Here is an 18,540-nt window from a genome sequence, read left to right as displayed (position 1 = left end):
ATAGGATTTGTTTCTTGTATACACTCATAGAAGAATAAAGCACATTATTGTATGTACCGTTAGTGGTACAACAGCTTGTCACTGGGGTAGTGCCCTCTAAGGTACATTAGGGTACTTATTTGGACCATTGTCTTTCATACGCACACATATACTTTTACAATTAGTTTTTCTCTTATTTGAAGGTTACTCAACCATAGCTTTATACCCTACATTAACATGAATCAGTGTCCCCAGTTAGATGGATAAATAGATAAATAGATATCCAGAATGTTTGTGTATAATCATTATTATATGTAAATGTATATAACATAATTTATAGCAATTGTATCATTGTCTTTAGAAGTGATTCACTAGTTCCATAGCATATACAAATACAGACGTTATTCATCAGCAATACATATCAGTGATTCTTGAGAAGTGGGACAAAATGCTGTCTTCCAATATTAACTGCTGTTGTGTTTAAAAATAAACTTATTTAAAATTGTATTTTTTCAACATTGCATCCTGCTTTGTCCCACTTCTCAAGAATCACTGATATATTGAACGTGGCAATATTCTTTATATTCTCCTGCAGATTCCATTCTTGTGTCAATCATGGCGCTCCTTACCACCTCACAGAATGACAGACAAATGGAATTATTTGGCTGCCACTCCTTATGGCAGGCTGAGGTTGGATTCCATTACAGGCTCTGCAGACCGACGCCTCCAACAATGTTGAGTCAAATCTTAATCCCATATTGGTCGAAGGCTTGGGAATATTCTTTTCATACAGCTCCCCTTTATATTTCTCCAGCTCTCGTTTCTCAGATATACAGTATATATCGACAGAGTTAATAGTCGTGCAGTATACCAAGTTATCCGAATAAAGTGTCCAAACAGCACTCTGATGGAATGGCTGGCATCGTTCATCACATTATGCACAGAATACAAGTTTAATTGAAGCACCTGACACTGTTTTATTCAACTGTTAAGCAAAAGATTCAGAAACTATACTGGAATGTCAGAAACTTCACCAAATGTCAAAATACAGGAGATCTCGTCAACATCTGGCAGGTTCTGCTGTTTCGCAGAATGAGCTCATTTTCCTCACAATTTGCAGAACTTAAAACATAAATTGAGAAACGAATGTAACATTCTAATACATAAACAGCGTAGCTATAGCTAAATACATACAGTGGAGACTTGTTGCAGGGTCAAATCAACTAAACCGGAATTTGTCATGTAAAATCCTGAAGACATCCTGCCATTTAATAGGAATATGCACCATGCCCATATTAATAGGCAAAATAATAAACGCCACATATTAGTAAACAAGAAATTGCTTATCTTATTTCATATTGTAGTGGTAGGCCTATACTTCCCTAACCCCTATCATTCATTCGTGTGCAAGCAATTGATATTAGTTGCGCACCACACAATTCGAACTTAAGTTCCATCTGTGTCAATATGGTTGACATATTTTACTGGTATTATATGACGCCTACCTACTTCCGCTCAATTTTCATTTCCCTTCAGTAGTCAGTCTGGTGCCGAGGTATATTAGCGGGTTTTCTCCCTGGCAGATATTTAGCTGTCAAATCAGTGAACAGAGGGAGTGGCTGAGAACATTGACGTTGAGGTCGTGCGGCAGTTTCAGTTGTAGTCAGAAGCCAGGCGCATGACATACGTCACGACCAAACGTTATGCGATTGGTTGGCAGATCCAGAGTGGGACTGGGCAGATCCAATAGTTTTAAACTTCAACAGACACCCGCCTTCAAGTGAGTGAACGTTTGTCAATTGAGCGATTCCAGACCTTCTGTACAAATGAAATGAAGTACGATGGTCTGGTAGGATCAGGCTAGTCTAAACTGGGGTTTGAAACTGCTCTGCAGTAGCGCCAATCCTCCTTTGTAATATTTTCCTATTTAATAAGGTCTTCACAGATATAAAACGTACAGCTTCACACCCTCATGAAGCCTTTTGTGGGAATTTTATCCAATTTTTCCATTCAACTATTGTAGTTAAATACGGCTTAGTTAGCATGAAAATAGGTGGATGACACCTTTTTTTATTAACACAATCTCATTGTACTACAGGCTTCAAGGATATTCTCATAATTGCATTGAGCTGAATAAAGTATTGCTCCACAGGTAGGCCCTGCGAATAAATGAAAGGCTCTCGATTATTATTTCTGTCCTCTGCATATATCTCATCCCAGTCCTTCGCTCTCCATTGTTACGTTGCTACAATATGCCAAACTGACCAAATTAGAACTTCATCAGTGGGAAAGAGTGCAACTAAATCTTCATCTCGAGTTGTACACGTGTTAGATTCAGTTTGGTGTTCCGAGATAAGTGAAGACAGATGAGTCTTGTTTTAAAGGACAAATCAACCCTATGTATCATCAGTTTGTTAAGTGCATTCCGGAGTTAGATTGTGATAAAGTGTCTTTAGCGTCCCCCATATATATCTTATCAAACTGCCTCACCAACTTCTATCTCACTTCTAAAGAAAAAAACAAGATGTGGTCTTTTCGCCCTCGTTCTCAGAGGGGTTTGTGAGCAAATAAATATATTGTTGCACACACAGCCAGCAATTCTATGAACACTGGGGTGTGTCTGCTCAAAACGCCAATTGCCTTGTATAGCTGCATTGCATTCTGGTCCGACGATGGGGCTACTGTGGATGAAAAAATGGTATCTGTTTTTTTTCTCTTCTATGATGGATTTCTCCCTGTGTGACTCTTGAATGTTGGTTCACAATTGCGAGTCTAAATAACAGGCCAAAGCCACATTCACACTTTACAGTCACAAGAAACATTTACAATGTTGAGTATGTTCTGTCCTCAGAATGACATTCAAAATGAACTTGATAAAATGTATTCCGCAAGCAGTTGCTGACCATGTTTTTTTCTTATAGATGGGACTAGAATAATCTATAACAAAATGAAATCAATATCCATGCGCGCACACTGTGCAGGATTGCCTGTCTTCAGGTGTTGTAAAGCAGATATGCAAAGTCCTTATCCTTACTGCTGGGCAAACTCAAGGGCATTGTCCGCTTTTTATCAGCGCCCAGCGATTCATCAGGCTAGTTGGTAAATAAGAGATGCTATCAGGTGCCCCGGGTGGCACTGAGGGCCTTGTGTTCTAATCAATAACATTTCAATTCTTCACTGATCTACTTTTCTGATTAGCCCTATTAATCCAATATACAACCTTGCTTGTCTATTACCGAGCCAGTGCAAAGCTTTCCCCCTTTAAGACCACCCTTGTCCGTGGTTTTGCCTTTGCGACTGATATAAGGTGCAAGAGGGGCTGTGGGGATGACATCCTCAGGCTCTTTCTAATGGTTAATCCACTTAGGGTCGGCGGATAGGCAAAGACAAATTTAATTTGGCCCAGGCCAGCGCCACAGGCAGTTAAGTGTGGTGATTGTAGTAAGAGGTATAACCAGGGCACAGGGATAGAGTTAAGTCGAGGTAAAATGGCTGTCATTTCACTCCCCTTTAATGGTAATGGGAGATAGTTGAGTGGCACGGATAATAGAACAGGTTCAGTTAAAGTAAGATAAGGTCGGCTGCCAGGTCGGTAAGGAGCCGGAGATGGCAGCATGCCACTTAATGACGTGCGTATGCTGATGAACAAGCCAAGCCTAATTTGAGTTAATGAATATGAAATATACATCACATTTTCCCTTTCAAAAATTATCGGCGATAAGCATAACGGATGGAAGAGGAAAATTAATCTGCATTAACTAGTCAGCGTTTAGCACCCAGAGACTGATTATACAATGAACGGGCATCTCAAATGGTCATGTTACACACATTAGCCCACAGACCTCTGAATTACAGTGTCCATACTGGAGGTATAGGGGAGGTAACTATATTAAATGGTTGCACTTCAAATGGATAATTCCAGTGAATTTAACAAGACTAACATTAAAGCCCCTATGTGTAGGATCGAAACATCTTGACTAAGAAGACAGCAATATATGCCATTATCCCCTGCATCCCATTTCCTCCCCCTAGTATCCAATTGGAGTGCTGAGGTGAACACATAGAACTCAAGGCGATACTGTTGCCCCCTAGCTTGTTATACTCATGTTTCAATACATTGTACTAAAAGCTTGTATACATAGCACTTACTGTATAACCACACCCGGTGGTGTTGTCATGCTTTTCTGGAGTACACCTGTATATCACTATAGCAATGAGACACGTTTTATCACTCGAGAAGCTTTGCAATTAGTTTGTCCATTGCATGAACACCGCCATTAGTTGTGAAGAAGATACTAAAGGTGGCTCTTCTTCTACCTTTCATGTTCACATGTGTACCATGTAACTATTTGTACCTATACAATATGTTTTTGTGGACAAGCAAAGTTGTATAAGAACACCTAGATAACTCGTTCATAGTCGGCATTCTATCTGCATGTAAACAGGATCGCATATTGCAGAACGGAGTTCTCGTTCTGCGTTAGCTCGAGAATCCCTTCCGCAGAGTTCACAAGGAAGTGAAAGGAGATGACATAATAAATAGTAGTGTTGTTGCCAGAAAGGAACGTGGCTCTATAACCACTTGTTGAAAGGGCTAAAGCGCCATCTAGCATAGCGGACTCAGGTATGTTCCAGCCTTTTATCAAATTTTTGAAAGGACATGTATACTCAGACAAGTGACGCGGTCCGTTCGAGTGGCAAGTTCGGTATATGTCTTAATCCAATCTAGTTGTCCAATGGAAACGCACTGAATCATTTTGGAGCAGTATCAGTGTTAAGCCTGGGGTAAAACTAACAGGCAGTTGTTGCTGCGGCTTAACGAAAAATTGGTGGAGTTGTTATTTCTGAACCAAGTTCACAAAAAGCAACGCCTGTGATCATTTATATAAAGCGGCGTTTCATCCATGTTCCCGAACGACCAAGGCATGTTTGTGTTGCTTTTCAATTCATATTCGAACCTAAATGGATATACAGTATATTACTTTATTATATATCTAAACTGCAGTTTCAAAAAAGGAACTACAACGATCATTTTTTGTAGAATTCAAATGTTGAATGTGGGTTCAGTGTTTTGGCTCATTCATGCGTTAGATATGCTCATGCACACCAATAATCCAATTATGAAATGTCATTAAAAAGCTCCTTCTAACAGTTGGCCTTTGTTTTGGCCTTTACACATTTTGTCAAAATGGAAAAACACAGGTGTAACTAATCACATTAACTATGTCTCCGCTGTTCCATTTAGTGCTACAATAAGCCTTGACGGGAAGCCAGCAAGCACAATTTCATGGCACAGTAAAGTAGGTAATGTTGTTAATTAGAAATGTGTCTTTTCCTGACAAGACATGTTACAATGCATACTGTGACCCTACAATGCCCGCCCCCAAAAAAAGTCACTACCTGGATTTTACTAGGCTTTAATAGTTAAGAGTCCTCCATCACTCAAACACTGCAGTGATTAATATGTTTCAGTTGGCAACAAGTTATTTAACCCTAACTGTAGTGTCTAGCTTCTTATTTCTTAAACAACCATGGCAGAAGACATATGCTGTGGCTTTGGAAAAAATGTAACTGTTTCAGAGGGGTGAAATTATTATTAGGTCAGCATAACACAAAGAAAACTACTGAGGAGAATATGAAACTACTAAAATCATGTTAAGAACTGTCCAACACATTATTAAAATCTGGATAGATAGTGGGTGAACCGTCTTCTTTGAGGAAGAAATGTGGTCGGTAAACGATCTCTAATGATCATGATCGGAGATCACTTAAAAAATGTTTTTGGTGGAATAGAAATTATGAATATGAACAGTAGAACTGTGTTGTCTCCCTCTCCCCTTTCCCCCAGGAGGTCATTCACCTCCTATCAGGCCATTGCTTAAATAAGACATTGTTTCTTAGCAATTTTTGCCTGTTTAAATAAAGGTTGATGATGATGATGATGAAAACTTTGTGCTATGTTTAATAGTGAATGTCAGAGCATTTCCACAAGCACAATGTGATAAGAACATAAGGGATATGGACTCGGCAGATGTGTAGCCTTAAGAAAACCACTTCTCAGTGGGGCTTATCAGGATAAAATGCTTCAATATGCCAGGGAGCATACAGACTGGACTCTGGAGCAATGGAAAAAGGTTGTGTGGTCTGATGAGACCAGATTGATCCTGTTCCAGAGTGATGGGTGCATCAGGGTAAGAAGAGAGGTGGATGAAGTGATGCTCCCATCATGCCTAGTGCCTACTGTACAAGCCTGTGTGGCAGTGTACAGTAGGATCTGGGGTTGCTTCAGTTGGTCAAGTCTAGGTTCTAAGCAACCGTATGTGCCAAATAAAGCTTATCAAAATGTGTTAGGGTGAATATGTGCCTTAATCAAAGCTAAAGATGGTCCAACAAGATATTTGAGTGTGTGACTTTTTTTCCCCACCGGGCAGAGTATCCCTGCGTTCCGAATCGCATACTCTTAAAGAGGAATACTAATAAGTGTCCTCCTGTAAACAACTCAAAGTAATGGCTCCATGGACCTGTTGTTATTATTCTACACAATCCGATTAAGTGCAAGTGCTTTTTTCTTTTGTGTGTCTATTTTTGCTATTGTCAGGACCATGTTATCTTATTTTTTAATTTTTTAAGATAATTCTTTTAGCATTTTCAAGCTTTATTTGGCAGTACAGAGTTGAAATGGGGAGACAGAGAGAGTGAGAGAGGGGGATGACCTGAAGTAAAGGTCCACGGGTCAGACTCGAACCCGTGACCCCTGCAACGGAGGCTGGAGCCAATATGGTACGCGCGCTATCCACTACACACCATCGGAGCGCCCCAGGACCATGTTATTTCTGTGAATCTGGTGATAGGTTTGACAGCCCTGGATGTATACAAAATGGTACCCGCTGTTCAAATATTTTTGAATAAACAACAATACAGAGGGTCTCAAAACAAGTAACTCAAAACAACATTGACAATGTACTGTATGTGTAAAATGTTGACCAATCTGATACACTCAACAAAATCACAACAGTTTGCTGTTTAGGCTCCCAAATGGAAAGCCCCATCTCTTCCGACTGCACCTTGGTTATGAAGTTTGTGCATTAATGCATTTTTTGAAGTCACTTCTGAATAAAAAAGCCTCAACGATTTAGCCACCATTAACAAGTGGTCATACCAGACTAATATAGGTAAGGCAGCAAACACTCCTGAGTTTATTTCTGTAAGCAAAAGTGTACTATATAAATAACGTTTAAATGGAATAATGTGTCATTTGTTATTTCGTTAGCCTCATAGCATAATTGCCTAAATCATATTTACTCTACTCTACTTTTACTCTACATCTACTCTATTCTACATCTACTCTACTCTACATCTACTTTACCCTACTCTATAACCCTTCAAATATGACTTAGGCAATTATGCTATTAGGCTAATGAAAGGTAGATGTAGAGCAGAGTAGATGTAGAATAGAGTAGATGTAGAGTAAAAGTAGAGTAGAGTAAATATGATTTAGGCAATAATACTATGACGCTAACGATTTGTAAAGCCTCCAGCCTCTTTGCTTTGGTTAGTTCACACACGCGGTTGCTTGTTTGAAGCCTTGAGAAAGTCATCTTTTCGCTCAAACATTTCTTACACATATCTGTCAAAATGTGCTGATTGACTTCCCTCCTGCTCCGGAGGCTGGATGGTTGATGTGGCATATAAAGTGAACTGGCAAAATAGCAACCAAGTAAACGTTCCCCCTTGTACAATTAAAGTTCTGTAAATTTCATGTGTGCCATTATCAAGTTTACAACAATTTCACAGCACAGCAATCACACTGTAATGAACTTCCAGAAGCAATTAAAGCCTCTCCTTCCTTCCTGTGGAGGGACCTTCATGAATACCAGAAAGACAAGCATTGCATAGCCTCTAATCACACAGCCTTCCAGCAGAGGTGTCACATTGGCTTTGTTGTTCGCCCAGAAATCCCTTCAGGAGGCCTTCCATCAGGTCCTGTAATCAACAAGCCTCCACCTGACATATACACTGATGGCATTTAATGGGTACGGCGTGCCACAGTTTTCATCGCACTGCAAATCATAACCTCGACTTGGAACCTGAAATCAGAATTAACTCAACACGTGTTGGCTGCAGAAACTGGTTGATACAGTATATTCACTTATTATTCAAAAGTTTCCAGCTGGTGTATAGAGGAACGACGTATCTCCGTACTGATTAGCTTAAAGGTTCAGTAAGCGGAATGGTCAGTTTAGCTAACTTCCTGTCAGTGACTGCAGTTAGTAGTCCCCTCACTCGTCCCCACGTCACCACATTAATGCACTGCGGTCTTATCAAAGCAGCGAGTTATCTAGCATCATCTCAGATCCATAAGTGTGATTAAACATGATAAAAACCTTTACCTGCTCCGCCATTTTAAGCGCATACACATTCAACCGTCTGTCGCTCTGCACGTGCACCGGCAGTGAGACGGGTGCCGGTTTGTAGCGTTCTCTCTTCTGATTGGTTATCAGTAGTGGGATCCCCGGAAAGTTTATTTGCCGATTACATGCAGAGCGGGTGAATGAGAGATCGGCTTTATGAAACGTGCACACTATATAAGTGATCACTGTATGAATAAAGAGCGATTTAACACTTATATTAACATAAATAAATTGCTTTAAGAGTAATGGTCCAAATATGGAATGATTTGTTCACCTACTCAATTTAATTCCCGAACATTAAAACAAAAATAAACAGTGCAAGTAGGGCTTAAACCCAACACATAAAAAAGAATGGCAACAAAAAGGGTGATGATTATAGGCTTTAAAAACGTGATTGAAAGCTCTGAGACAGTATTTTTTAAAACTGAATCAAGGTTATTGTCGCGTCTAAACCCTTTAATTTTCAGAACATAACATTTAATGTGCCTTATACAAGAGAAAATAGGCCAATAAAGCAGGTGTTCTACTGATAACAAGAGCTGACGGGATGTTCAAGCAAGGCTGGCTTGTTATGTTATTTCTTTAATAATACAGTAAAACATTTTTAGGAGGATTCCAGTGATTTAGTATAGCAGTTCAATATTATATAAAGTATATAGTACATAGTTTTGATGCCAATAATTGGTGCAGCGTAAGGACAAGATGTCTTGACTTTAGGGTCTTTGGGTTTAGTACCAAAAACTCTGTAACATACAGTATATCTTCTGTAATGAAACCTTATTACTGCCTGCCTGCTTAACATTGGACAATTCCATCCAGTCATAGAAAACATTATACAACTGTTTGTACAGACAAACTAAGAGGAGTTAACTACATGTACAACATATGTGTTTAAATTTCAACAAAAAACACTAATACTGTTATTTCTCTTGGCAGGTCAGTCAGGATTCACTTGAGATCCACTCAGGAATCGTTAACCTCATAGCATAATTGCCTAAATCATATTTACTCTACTCTACTTTTACTCTACATCTACTCTATTCTACATCTACTTTTTGTTAGCCTAATAGCATAATTGTCGTCTAAAAAGTCATATTTTAAGGGTTATAGAGCAGGGTGAAGTAGATGTAGAGTAGAGTAGATGTGGAATAGAGTAGATGTAGAGTAAAAGTAGAGTAGAGTAAATATGATTTAGGCTATAATGCTATGAGGCTAACAAAATGTACGTTCAAAACCCCCAAAAAACTAGTTTCTCAATCAACCTCTTACCATGAGGGATGGGGGTCCTACATTAACACCTTTCATATGTTAAAGTCAGAAAGTTTAGAGGAATTTCTTATGTGCTTTTTTTTCCGACTCACCTTCACTGGTATGGAGGTGATGTCACAAATGTCATGCACCAATCAGAGTTCAGCAACCTTTGATTCAATGAAAGTTGTGGGGTTGCTTTGTTATGTTGCTGGAGTGTGTATGTTAAATCCTAAAACTGTATTTGCTTAAGGCTTTACCACCCCCAGTAGTTAAACTAAGCATTGCTAACAAAGAGGGCTTTTGAATGGCCAAACAAGGACCAATATTCTTTACGTTTCAGTATCACTAAGGTTTCATTTTTTCATGCCAAATTAAAAGGTACTCAGAATCTAATGAAACTCTCCACTCTCCACCCACACTAATGAAATCCTCACAGGGGGAAGCTCTTTAAGTCAGGGTGACCCCATAATATCTACTCACTGGTAATGATCTGGAAGGTGGCCGAGCTGAAATTAAATTTGAATTTGAAAATGTTATTTGAGAAGTGAACAATTAAAGTGTGCAATAAACTTGCTGTTTAACTACCTTGAAGTAATTGTCTTTGGTGTCTTTGGTGCCAGGGATGAACAATCAAAAGTCAGCGCACAGCTTAAATCTGTTATGTTAGAAAGCACACACCAAGCTAGAAATCTTGGAGTAGTGATAGATTCCGACTTGAATTTCAAAAAACACATTAAATCAATTACTAAGTCAGCCTACTACCACCTTAAAAATATATCGAGAATTAAAGGGCTAATATCTCAGCAGGACTTAGAAAATGCATTTATTTTTAGTAGACTTGACTACTGTAATAGTGTCTTTGCAGGCCTTCCTAAAAAATCAATCAGACAGCTTCAGCTAATTCAGAACGCTGCTGCTCGAGTCCTCACTAGGACCAAAAAAGTAGATCACCTTACCCCAGTTCTTAGGTCTTTACACTGGCTTCCTGTCACTCAAAGAATTGATTTTAAAATATTGATGATGGTCTACAAAGCCTTAAATGGTTTAGGGCCAAAATACATTACTGATCTGCTGATACGTTATGAGCCGCCCAGAGCCCTTAGGTCGTCTGGGACAGGTCTTTTAAAAGTCCCCAGAGCTAGGACTAAACAGGGAGAGGCGGCATTCAGCGTTTATGCGCCCAATGTCTGGAACGGACTGCCAGAGAGTCTGAGGTCCGCTGAGACTCTCAGCTCTTTTAAATCGGGTCTCAAAACGTTCTTGTTTCCCTTTTAACCTGTATTTTTTTTTTTTTTTTTTTTTTTTTTTGGTAAAATGTTTTAATTCTTTTATTTAAATGTTGTATTTTTATCCATGTTTTAAATTTGTTCCTTTTTTTTTTGTATTTGTATTCTTTATTTGATTTTAACCCTGTGAAGCACCTTGAGTGGCCCTGTGCCTGAAATGTGCTCTATAAATAAAATTGCCTTGCCTTGCCTTACCTTGGGGCAGGGGAAAACTACTGTCGTAACACTATTTCAGAATGTGATCATCCCTGCGATCCGAATCGCATACTCTTTCTTTTTTCTATTCTACATACTACATCCGACGATAAAAAGAATCTAGTTAGGATGCAGTAGGCATACTATTGGGACTTACTTTTACCTATTTATTTCATCATAACATTGCGCCTTGATCTTGCTTTTATATCCGTTGCATCTCCGTTTGTTTTCATATGGAGGCTCCGTCGATGTGATGTCACTTCACGTGCGCACTGGATTATGGGTCAGAATCGCCCAAATAGGATGCTGTTTTCAACACTAAAAATCTTGGCCGGATGTAGTAGACATCCGGGTCTTTCTAACCATCAGAAACCAGTAGAAAGTATGCGATTTGGAACGCAGGGCATATCAGTAGATAACGGAAACCCGACCTATATGTTTCTGTGAGTGACGAGTTGTGTGTGGAACTAGCTAAGATTGTGCTGATGTGGTACAACTCCATCTAGCTCTGCAAAGGATCTTAAAATGACCACATAGAGCACACATTGCCTGACCCAGCTTGAAAGCTTCCAAAGCTGCTCCGCTTTTGTCGGCTTCTAGGCTTAAACCATCTGAGGCCACAGAGATATTCTTATAGAAGGACAGTTTAAAACGCAGTGATGAGGACCTGAAAACATGCAGAGTGATATGCTACACCGCAATGCATGCAAGATCTTTCCTGTATTTCCGGGTACTAAATGACACATACTCGCTGCTAATTTTTGTTGTTTAAAACCGGTTTTCACAGATAAAACCATTTCTACACTCAGCCTGACACTATCAGAAGGAACAGAAAACTGTTTACTACATTTTTGTAAATAATCAATGATAATGCCATCCAAACAGATTGATTGAAGGAACATGCATTGGATGTACCGGTATCAGTGTCTTGTTTCAGTGGTTTCCAGCAGCAGAGTTGTGCTTAGATGTTTAGTTATCTTATTAATGATCTACTTTTTACTTTATATTCTATTCTATATATTCTGTTGTAAGACCAGCCTCTCACAAGGCCGCTACACCTGGAGACACAACCTGGTCCTCAAGAATCTGGCAGCAGCTCTGGAGAGCAAAAGGAATACCACAAACTCCCTGCCCCTGAGAGCAACAAATTATATCACGGCACCATCATTCATCCGAGAGGGACAGAAAAAGCACAACCATCCCCCTTCCAAACCAGAAGCTGGGCAGCTAGCCAAGGCCCGGGATTGGAAGATGCTAGTTGATATTGGCCAGCAACTAATCTTTCCACCTGAGATTGCAGCCACCACCCTTAGACCAGACTTGGTACTCTGGTCCCCGTCACTGAAGTCTGTCAACATCATAGAGCTCACAGTCCCATGGGAGAATTCAACTGAAGAGGCCTATGAGCGAAAGAAACTGCGCTACACAGAACTGGCAGCAGACGCGCAGCAACGAGGATGGAATCCAAAAATCTATCCGGTTGAAGTGGGATGTAGAGGTTTTGTGGCTTCTTCCACAATCAGGTTGCTGAAAGACCTTGGCATCCATGGACAGGCTCTGCGACAGACAATAAGATCAGTCTCTGAAGCGGCCGAAAGAAGCAGCCAGTGGATCTGGATCAAGCGGAAGGACCCTTGCTGGGCTCATAAAACAGCAACATGACATGCTCAATCATCCCCACCCCCATCACCCACTTGAGAACCCAGGTCAGAACCCTCCAGGAGGAGGGTGAACAAGGTATGTGGTCAGCTCTAGGCCTGACTCAGGGAAGAGGACCCCCCTGCCTTGCATAGTCCCGTGGGCTGCTCCAACAACCATGACATTTATTATGATTGGGCATGGGACACAAGCACAGGCTTGATCACCCTGTAGCTGGCCACCTTTGATGAGGGTGTCTAGTGATGAAAGGCCGAAACACCCACTGATTCGAAGGTACACTACTGAGGATGTGTCCCGGAATTTACATCTGTCCCATATCAGTTCCCACGTCACTCAACATCAAGGCAAACCTCATGTGTGAGCATCAATACCATCTATTGGCACAACGGACAGTTAATATCTCGTCCCGTGTTTTTATGATTCTGTTTATATTGCACAGAACATTCCTTTGCACTACTTAGTATTTAGAATTTATGTTATGTAAATATTGTTAATGTTTATCTTGTTTATCTTGTTTAACTCTATATTTGTATTTATTTTTTTTATCGTTCCAACTGCACTGTGGGACAGAGATGAATGGCATTTCGATTCTGATGTATGTCTTGCATATATCAGAACTGACAATAAAAGACTTTGACTTTGACCAGCTGTAAAGTTGCTTTGAGCAAACTGCTCTTTGGTTTAACAGAGACATTTTCATACATATTCTTTACAAAAAATAGTTCTGCCATACAGCTGTGAGACTGTAATCTGACACGACAAGTAAGTGAGAAAAACCGCTGCAGCTCAGTAATTGATCTAAATCTATAAGTACAGTCTGTCCATCATTAAACACCTGCTTTTTTTAAGTTCCTGGAGACCAACACTATAGCCCGCTGTGATCCCTCTATTATGAATGATAGCAAATCATCAGCTTACTATTGTTGTTGTTACACCTTTAGTCCTCCCCTTAAAGGTTCAGTAAGCGGAATGGTCAGTTGAGCTAACTTCCTGTCAGTGACTGCAGTTAGCAGTCCCCTCCCTTGACCCCACATCACCACATTAATGCACTGCGGTCTTCAAAGCAGCGAGTTATCTAGCATCATCTCAGATCTGTAAATGTGATAAAACATGATAAAAACCATCAAAACAGACATTGGGAAGGATTTTTACCTGCTCCGCCATTGTAGGCGAATGCTCATTCACCCATCTGTCACTCTGCACCGACAGTGAGACGGGTGCCGGTTTGTAGCGTTCTCTCTTCTGATTGGTTATCAGTAGTGGGATCCCCGAAAGGTTTTTTTGACGATTACATGAGCGGTTGACTGAGAGATCGGCTTTATGAAACGTGTACACTATATAAGTGATCACTGTATGAATAAAGAACGATTTAACGCTTATATTAACATAAATACATTGCTTACTTCACCTTTAAATGACATGTGTGCACTGGCTGAAGAAGGTCACAAAGGTGTGTTCATCTTACCGGTGTCGAGGTCTTTATACTCCTGGGAGAAGTGTTCATTCTGGTGCACCCATTCCCCGTTGCACTTGAAGAAGATCTGTAAGGCGGGAGTGGCCCGACAGCGCAGCTTGATGGGGTTGCTCTTGACAATGTAGGCGTCCTCCGGCTCCTGGATGAAGTGAGGCAGGGTGCCCTGAGCCGAGGGCACCGCAGCGGGCTGAGAATCCCCCGCGGCACCTGCAAAAAACAACCAGTTACCTTGTTACTTCTTCATCCCACGTCTCTTTTAGTAGTAGAACAATGCTTCGAATGAACAATAAGCAAGTACCAAGAAAAAACACAGGCAAGCCAAAATCCTTTTCAGTTGGATAAAAATAAGCGGTGGAGGGGGGAAAACAAAGAAAACAATTTGAAGTTGCATTTTGATTTACCAACAACAGCTCAACAGCCCACCGTTTTCATATTTGAAATTGATTTATCAGTCGACACTGTCTTGAATTACCCCATTCATCAAAGAAAAAGCTAACACATTTGAAGAAAGGACGGTGTACAATACGTCCCCCATTCTAGCAGAACGGTTTTCCTCACAGCAATTGGCAGATGAATTGAAATCAGAGCAGACCCAGTGGAGAGGAATAAGGCTGATTACTCAAATGGTGGCTGTGTGAGTCTGAATACATCTCATCTCAGTCACAGGGAATCATATTTTGCTCCGCACACACACACACACACACACACACACACACACACACACACACACACACACACACACACACACACACACACAAACAAAGCCTTTGTGCTGCCCACAGACGTGCCACCATCTTTAACGACAATTCACAGCAGGTTAGCTATCATTCCCTTTAGAGTTTGGCAAGCTGCCAGGGCCCAGTTCACAACTATTGTTTCCTCGCGGCAGCTCATCCATCACAGAACAGTTTTGGAAAACATCGATCTGAGAGATTGTGAGAGTGTGACATTGTACACCGGATATTTCTTTTCATTTTGAAAGTAAGCCTGAACCCACCCCACACACACCCACACACATGGTCCTGTGCTCACCATCTCGGGGTAAGAGCACACAGACAGAGAAGCTCTGCTGGCTGCCTTGGGACAATAAGGATACAGGATGTGTGTGATCCCTTCTCAGAATTACACCTCGGTCCCATCAAGGCAGCTGAAGCTAAGCTATTCAGCGCTGTAAAAAAAGCCCATGAAAGCTATTATGCCCCAGCATCAAATCCAATTCTGTCCTTCCAAAATCAAATCGCCCTCTCCCCCACTCTCTCTCACCACCTCTCTCAATCAGTGGTGTCCTTGTTAAATGGGTAAATGAATGGATGCAGGTGTGAAAAGAGGTCACACATAAAACAAACAGGTCAGGGAGGTGAATGCATGGACATAATATGCTGTCATCCCAGGTAAATGACTTAATCCTAATGCTATACATGCTTTCCTTTAGCTATTCAGACCCCCATTTTACCCTGTTTTTCCCTTTGTGTGGCCGGAAAAATTTGAAAAAGCCAGGCTTTTACAGATGTATTGTGTAACAAATAACATTTGGTCTCGTTACTGTAACAAATGAGTATTTGTTGTGCCCTTTCATTTATATATACTGTACTATTTTTTTTTTAGTGCAGTTAACCGCAGTTTGTAAAAAGGTACATAAATCCGCAGCGATAAAATGAAATTAGGGATGATGTCATTATGGGTTATGGTTAACACTTTAGTAGAGGTCAGAGCCGGCCCGAGGCATAAGCGAACTAAGCGGCCGCTTAGGGCCCCCGACTGCCTTTTTTTTTTAGTTTGTGTGTTTGATATTAACATCATATTATGCAAATGTGAGTTATCATACAAAAAAAGGAATAAAATGTTTTGGTCTAGATAATTAATAGCCTAAAAATGTAATCAGTTCATCTCGGAGGAAATCCGAAATGATCTGATCAAGTCAAGTTGTCAATACACATTGTGCATGGAGCACAGTGTGTATTGAGTTTATTTAAAAACAATTGGAAATGGGGCTGCCCTCAGTTGCCCATGCACTGTGTATAGTCTATAGCCTATGTCAGCCTTGTCTGTGGAAAAAAAGATACAGTAGCTGGATAACAGGGTTCTTCTGCTTCGTTCCTCACACTGCATTTAAATGCATTCATTATATTACAGAGAAATATGTCCCGTAAAAGAAAAAGAGCTCCAAGCTCAACCCATAATATTTTATTTTATATTAATATTTTTATGGAAAATCCATGTGTCCTTCTTCAATAGCTTCTAATTCATCTGACCCAGTGTCTCCAAATTATTTGTTCACACAAGATTTCTCAGATTTAGCCTCTTCATTTTCCTCTCAAAGTGCACCAGATTCATGCATTTCACTTTAAAAAGGTTAAAAAAATCTCCCGGAGGGTCTGAATCTCGGCTGTCTAATATTTTCGCACAGCCGCACAGTGGAGGCACTAGCGGAAAACACTGGGTGTGTGAATGATATTTAACAAAGATCTATAGTTTCAGCAGCACTAACATTGGAGAGGGGCCCCCTAATCATATTTCGCTTCGGGCCCCCTGAAGGCTTGGGCCGGCTCTGGTAGAGGTGACCCCAATTATAAAGACTCTGGCTAAATGCTAAATGTGTCAAAACTTTGAGGAGCAAAGTGGGACAGAGAGGCTGAGGTAGATGGATGGATGTAGAATGGTCAAGAGAGCTTTTTGTTTTCATAGATACTGCAAACAGACTTTATATTCACCTCTGTTATACATACACACACTCTCCAGATGTTTAAGGACAATCATGAACTATGGTCTGAGTAGTATGTTCCTGCTGTTATAACCTCACACCGTGTATTTCACATTAAGGGAAACTCTGACCAATTTACACATCCGAGTTATGTCCGAAAGATGTTGGTAAGGAAAAAGTAAAACATCTAGATGGTTTTGAGTTAGAAGGAAGAGAGCTTATCAGACTGAAACCCACTCTACATCTATAATTAAAGCTAAAGCTTCAAAGCTAGTTGTTTACTAGCGTATTAGCATTAAATTAGTTAATTATGTTTGACTATGGAGCGACAGTTGCATGTTTAGTCTTCAAGTAACATTGGCTCCAGTGGAACAGGGACCTAGTTAGATTTTCACCCTGCAAATGTAAACTTAGCCACCGTATGAGATGCTGTTTACACATGTTATATGCAACTTAGGGCAACAATAAAAACGTTTCTCTTACAGCTTATTTGAACACCTTAGCTAACCTCCATAGTTTTATTTACTGGTTCATTAGGCCTATAGCCAGATGACTAGGGGAATAAAACAAAAGGGTATGAAGAAATTGCTTGCACTTAAAATTAGCATCAAGTAAAGTTAAACCTGCAGTGTGTAGAATTTTGGGTTTTATTTCCTAGCAGATTTTGTAGAAAATAACTATAATATCCATAAGTATGTTTAATTTAGTGCATAATAGCTGATTTTTTTTTTTAGAATTATTATTTTTTCCCTTAGAAAGGGTCTCATATATGTCCATATTTCTCCATACCTTGGACCAAGGCCTAGTCGCCGCCATTTTGGAAGTGTTATAGTTGGAATGTCATCAGGTGCATTGTTTGAAATTTAGAATTGTTCTTGTCCTTGAAGGCCACTGTAGCTTCTGTTATTATTCTAAAGGGGTGGGGTTACCCAGGGAGCGTTGCATTCTAGAACTTTCTAAAACTTTCTAGAACTTACTTGATGATGTCATATTACACACTGCACCTTTAATGTATTTTTCAGTCACATTCGAGTCAATTGCATCGAATCCCAGTCAAACATACTGATGATATAAATTGCATGTTATGTTTAAGCATAAACATGATTTTACATGCCGAAAGATGTTGTCGTCAAACCAATTAGATGGAATGGTATGTTGTGTGACAACAGAAGGAAATTGCAAAAGCTCTAGACATACAGGAATGATTCTGATCTGTAAAACTTGACAGAAAAGTCAACACTATACATTTTCATATGGTTGAATATAGTCCTACAGTGAGATGGAGATGATTTTTTTTCTAGCCGATATGGGATGGTGGATGAAAGGGACCCAACTGGATGATGGCTTCATTATTTGTATCCGTGCGGTGCACACATCACGATGAAACAAGTGTGTTATTCCTTTTTCCAACCCCGCTTCCACACACACAGTCTAGAACTGATTTACAGCCAATAACGCATTCATGTCATGCATTACCTTTGGAAAAACAAGCATAAAAAAGGACAAAAACATATGCTGTGAAGAAATCAATGTGGCGAGGGCTTTCCTAATGTTTGAAAATAGCAGGCAGTCCTGCGTGTTGAG

At 40.2% G+C, this 18,540-nt stretch overlaps 1 protein-coding gene across 1 annotated transcript in view; it reads right to left on the bottom strand.

The window, feature by feature from the left end:
* unc5db (unc-5 netrin receptor Db) overlaps positions 1 to 18,540 on the bottom strand; it is a gene marked incomplete at its 3' end in the record, with an annotated part of 222,909 nt that overhangs the window by 101,081 nt on the left and 103,288 nt on the right. Inside the window, exon 2 of the mRNA XM_080046117.1 lies at positions 14,247 to 14,462. Coding sequence (XP_079902243.1) covers positions 14,247 to 14,462 — 216 coding nt within the window. The remainder of the gene's footprint in view (positions 1 to 14,246; positions 14,463 to 18,540) is intronic.

The sequence above is a fragment of the Ammodytes marinus genome (genome assembly GCF_949987685.1).
Source record: "Ammodytes marinus genome assembly, chromosome: 2".
Classification (NCBI taxonomy): Eukaryota; Metazoa; Chordata; class Actinopteri; order Uranoscopiformes; family Ammodytidae; genus Ammodytes; species Ammodytes marinus.
The sequence above is the reverse complement of the archived record's forward strand: the minus strand, read 5'-3'. Positions and strand labels throughout refer to the sequence as shown.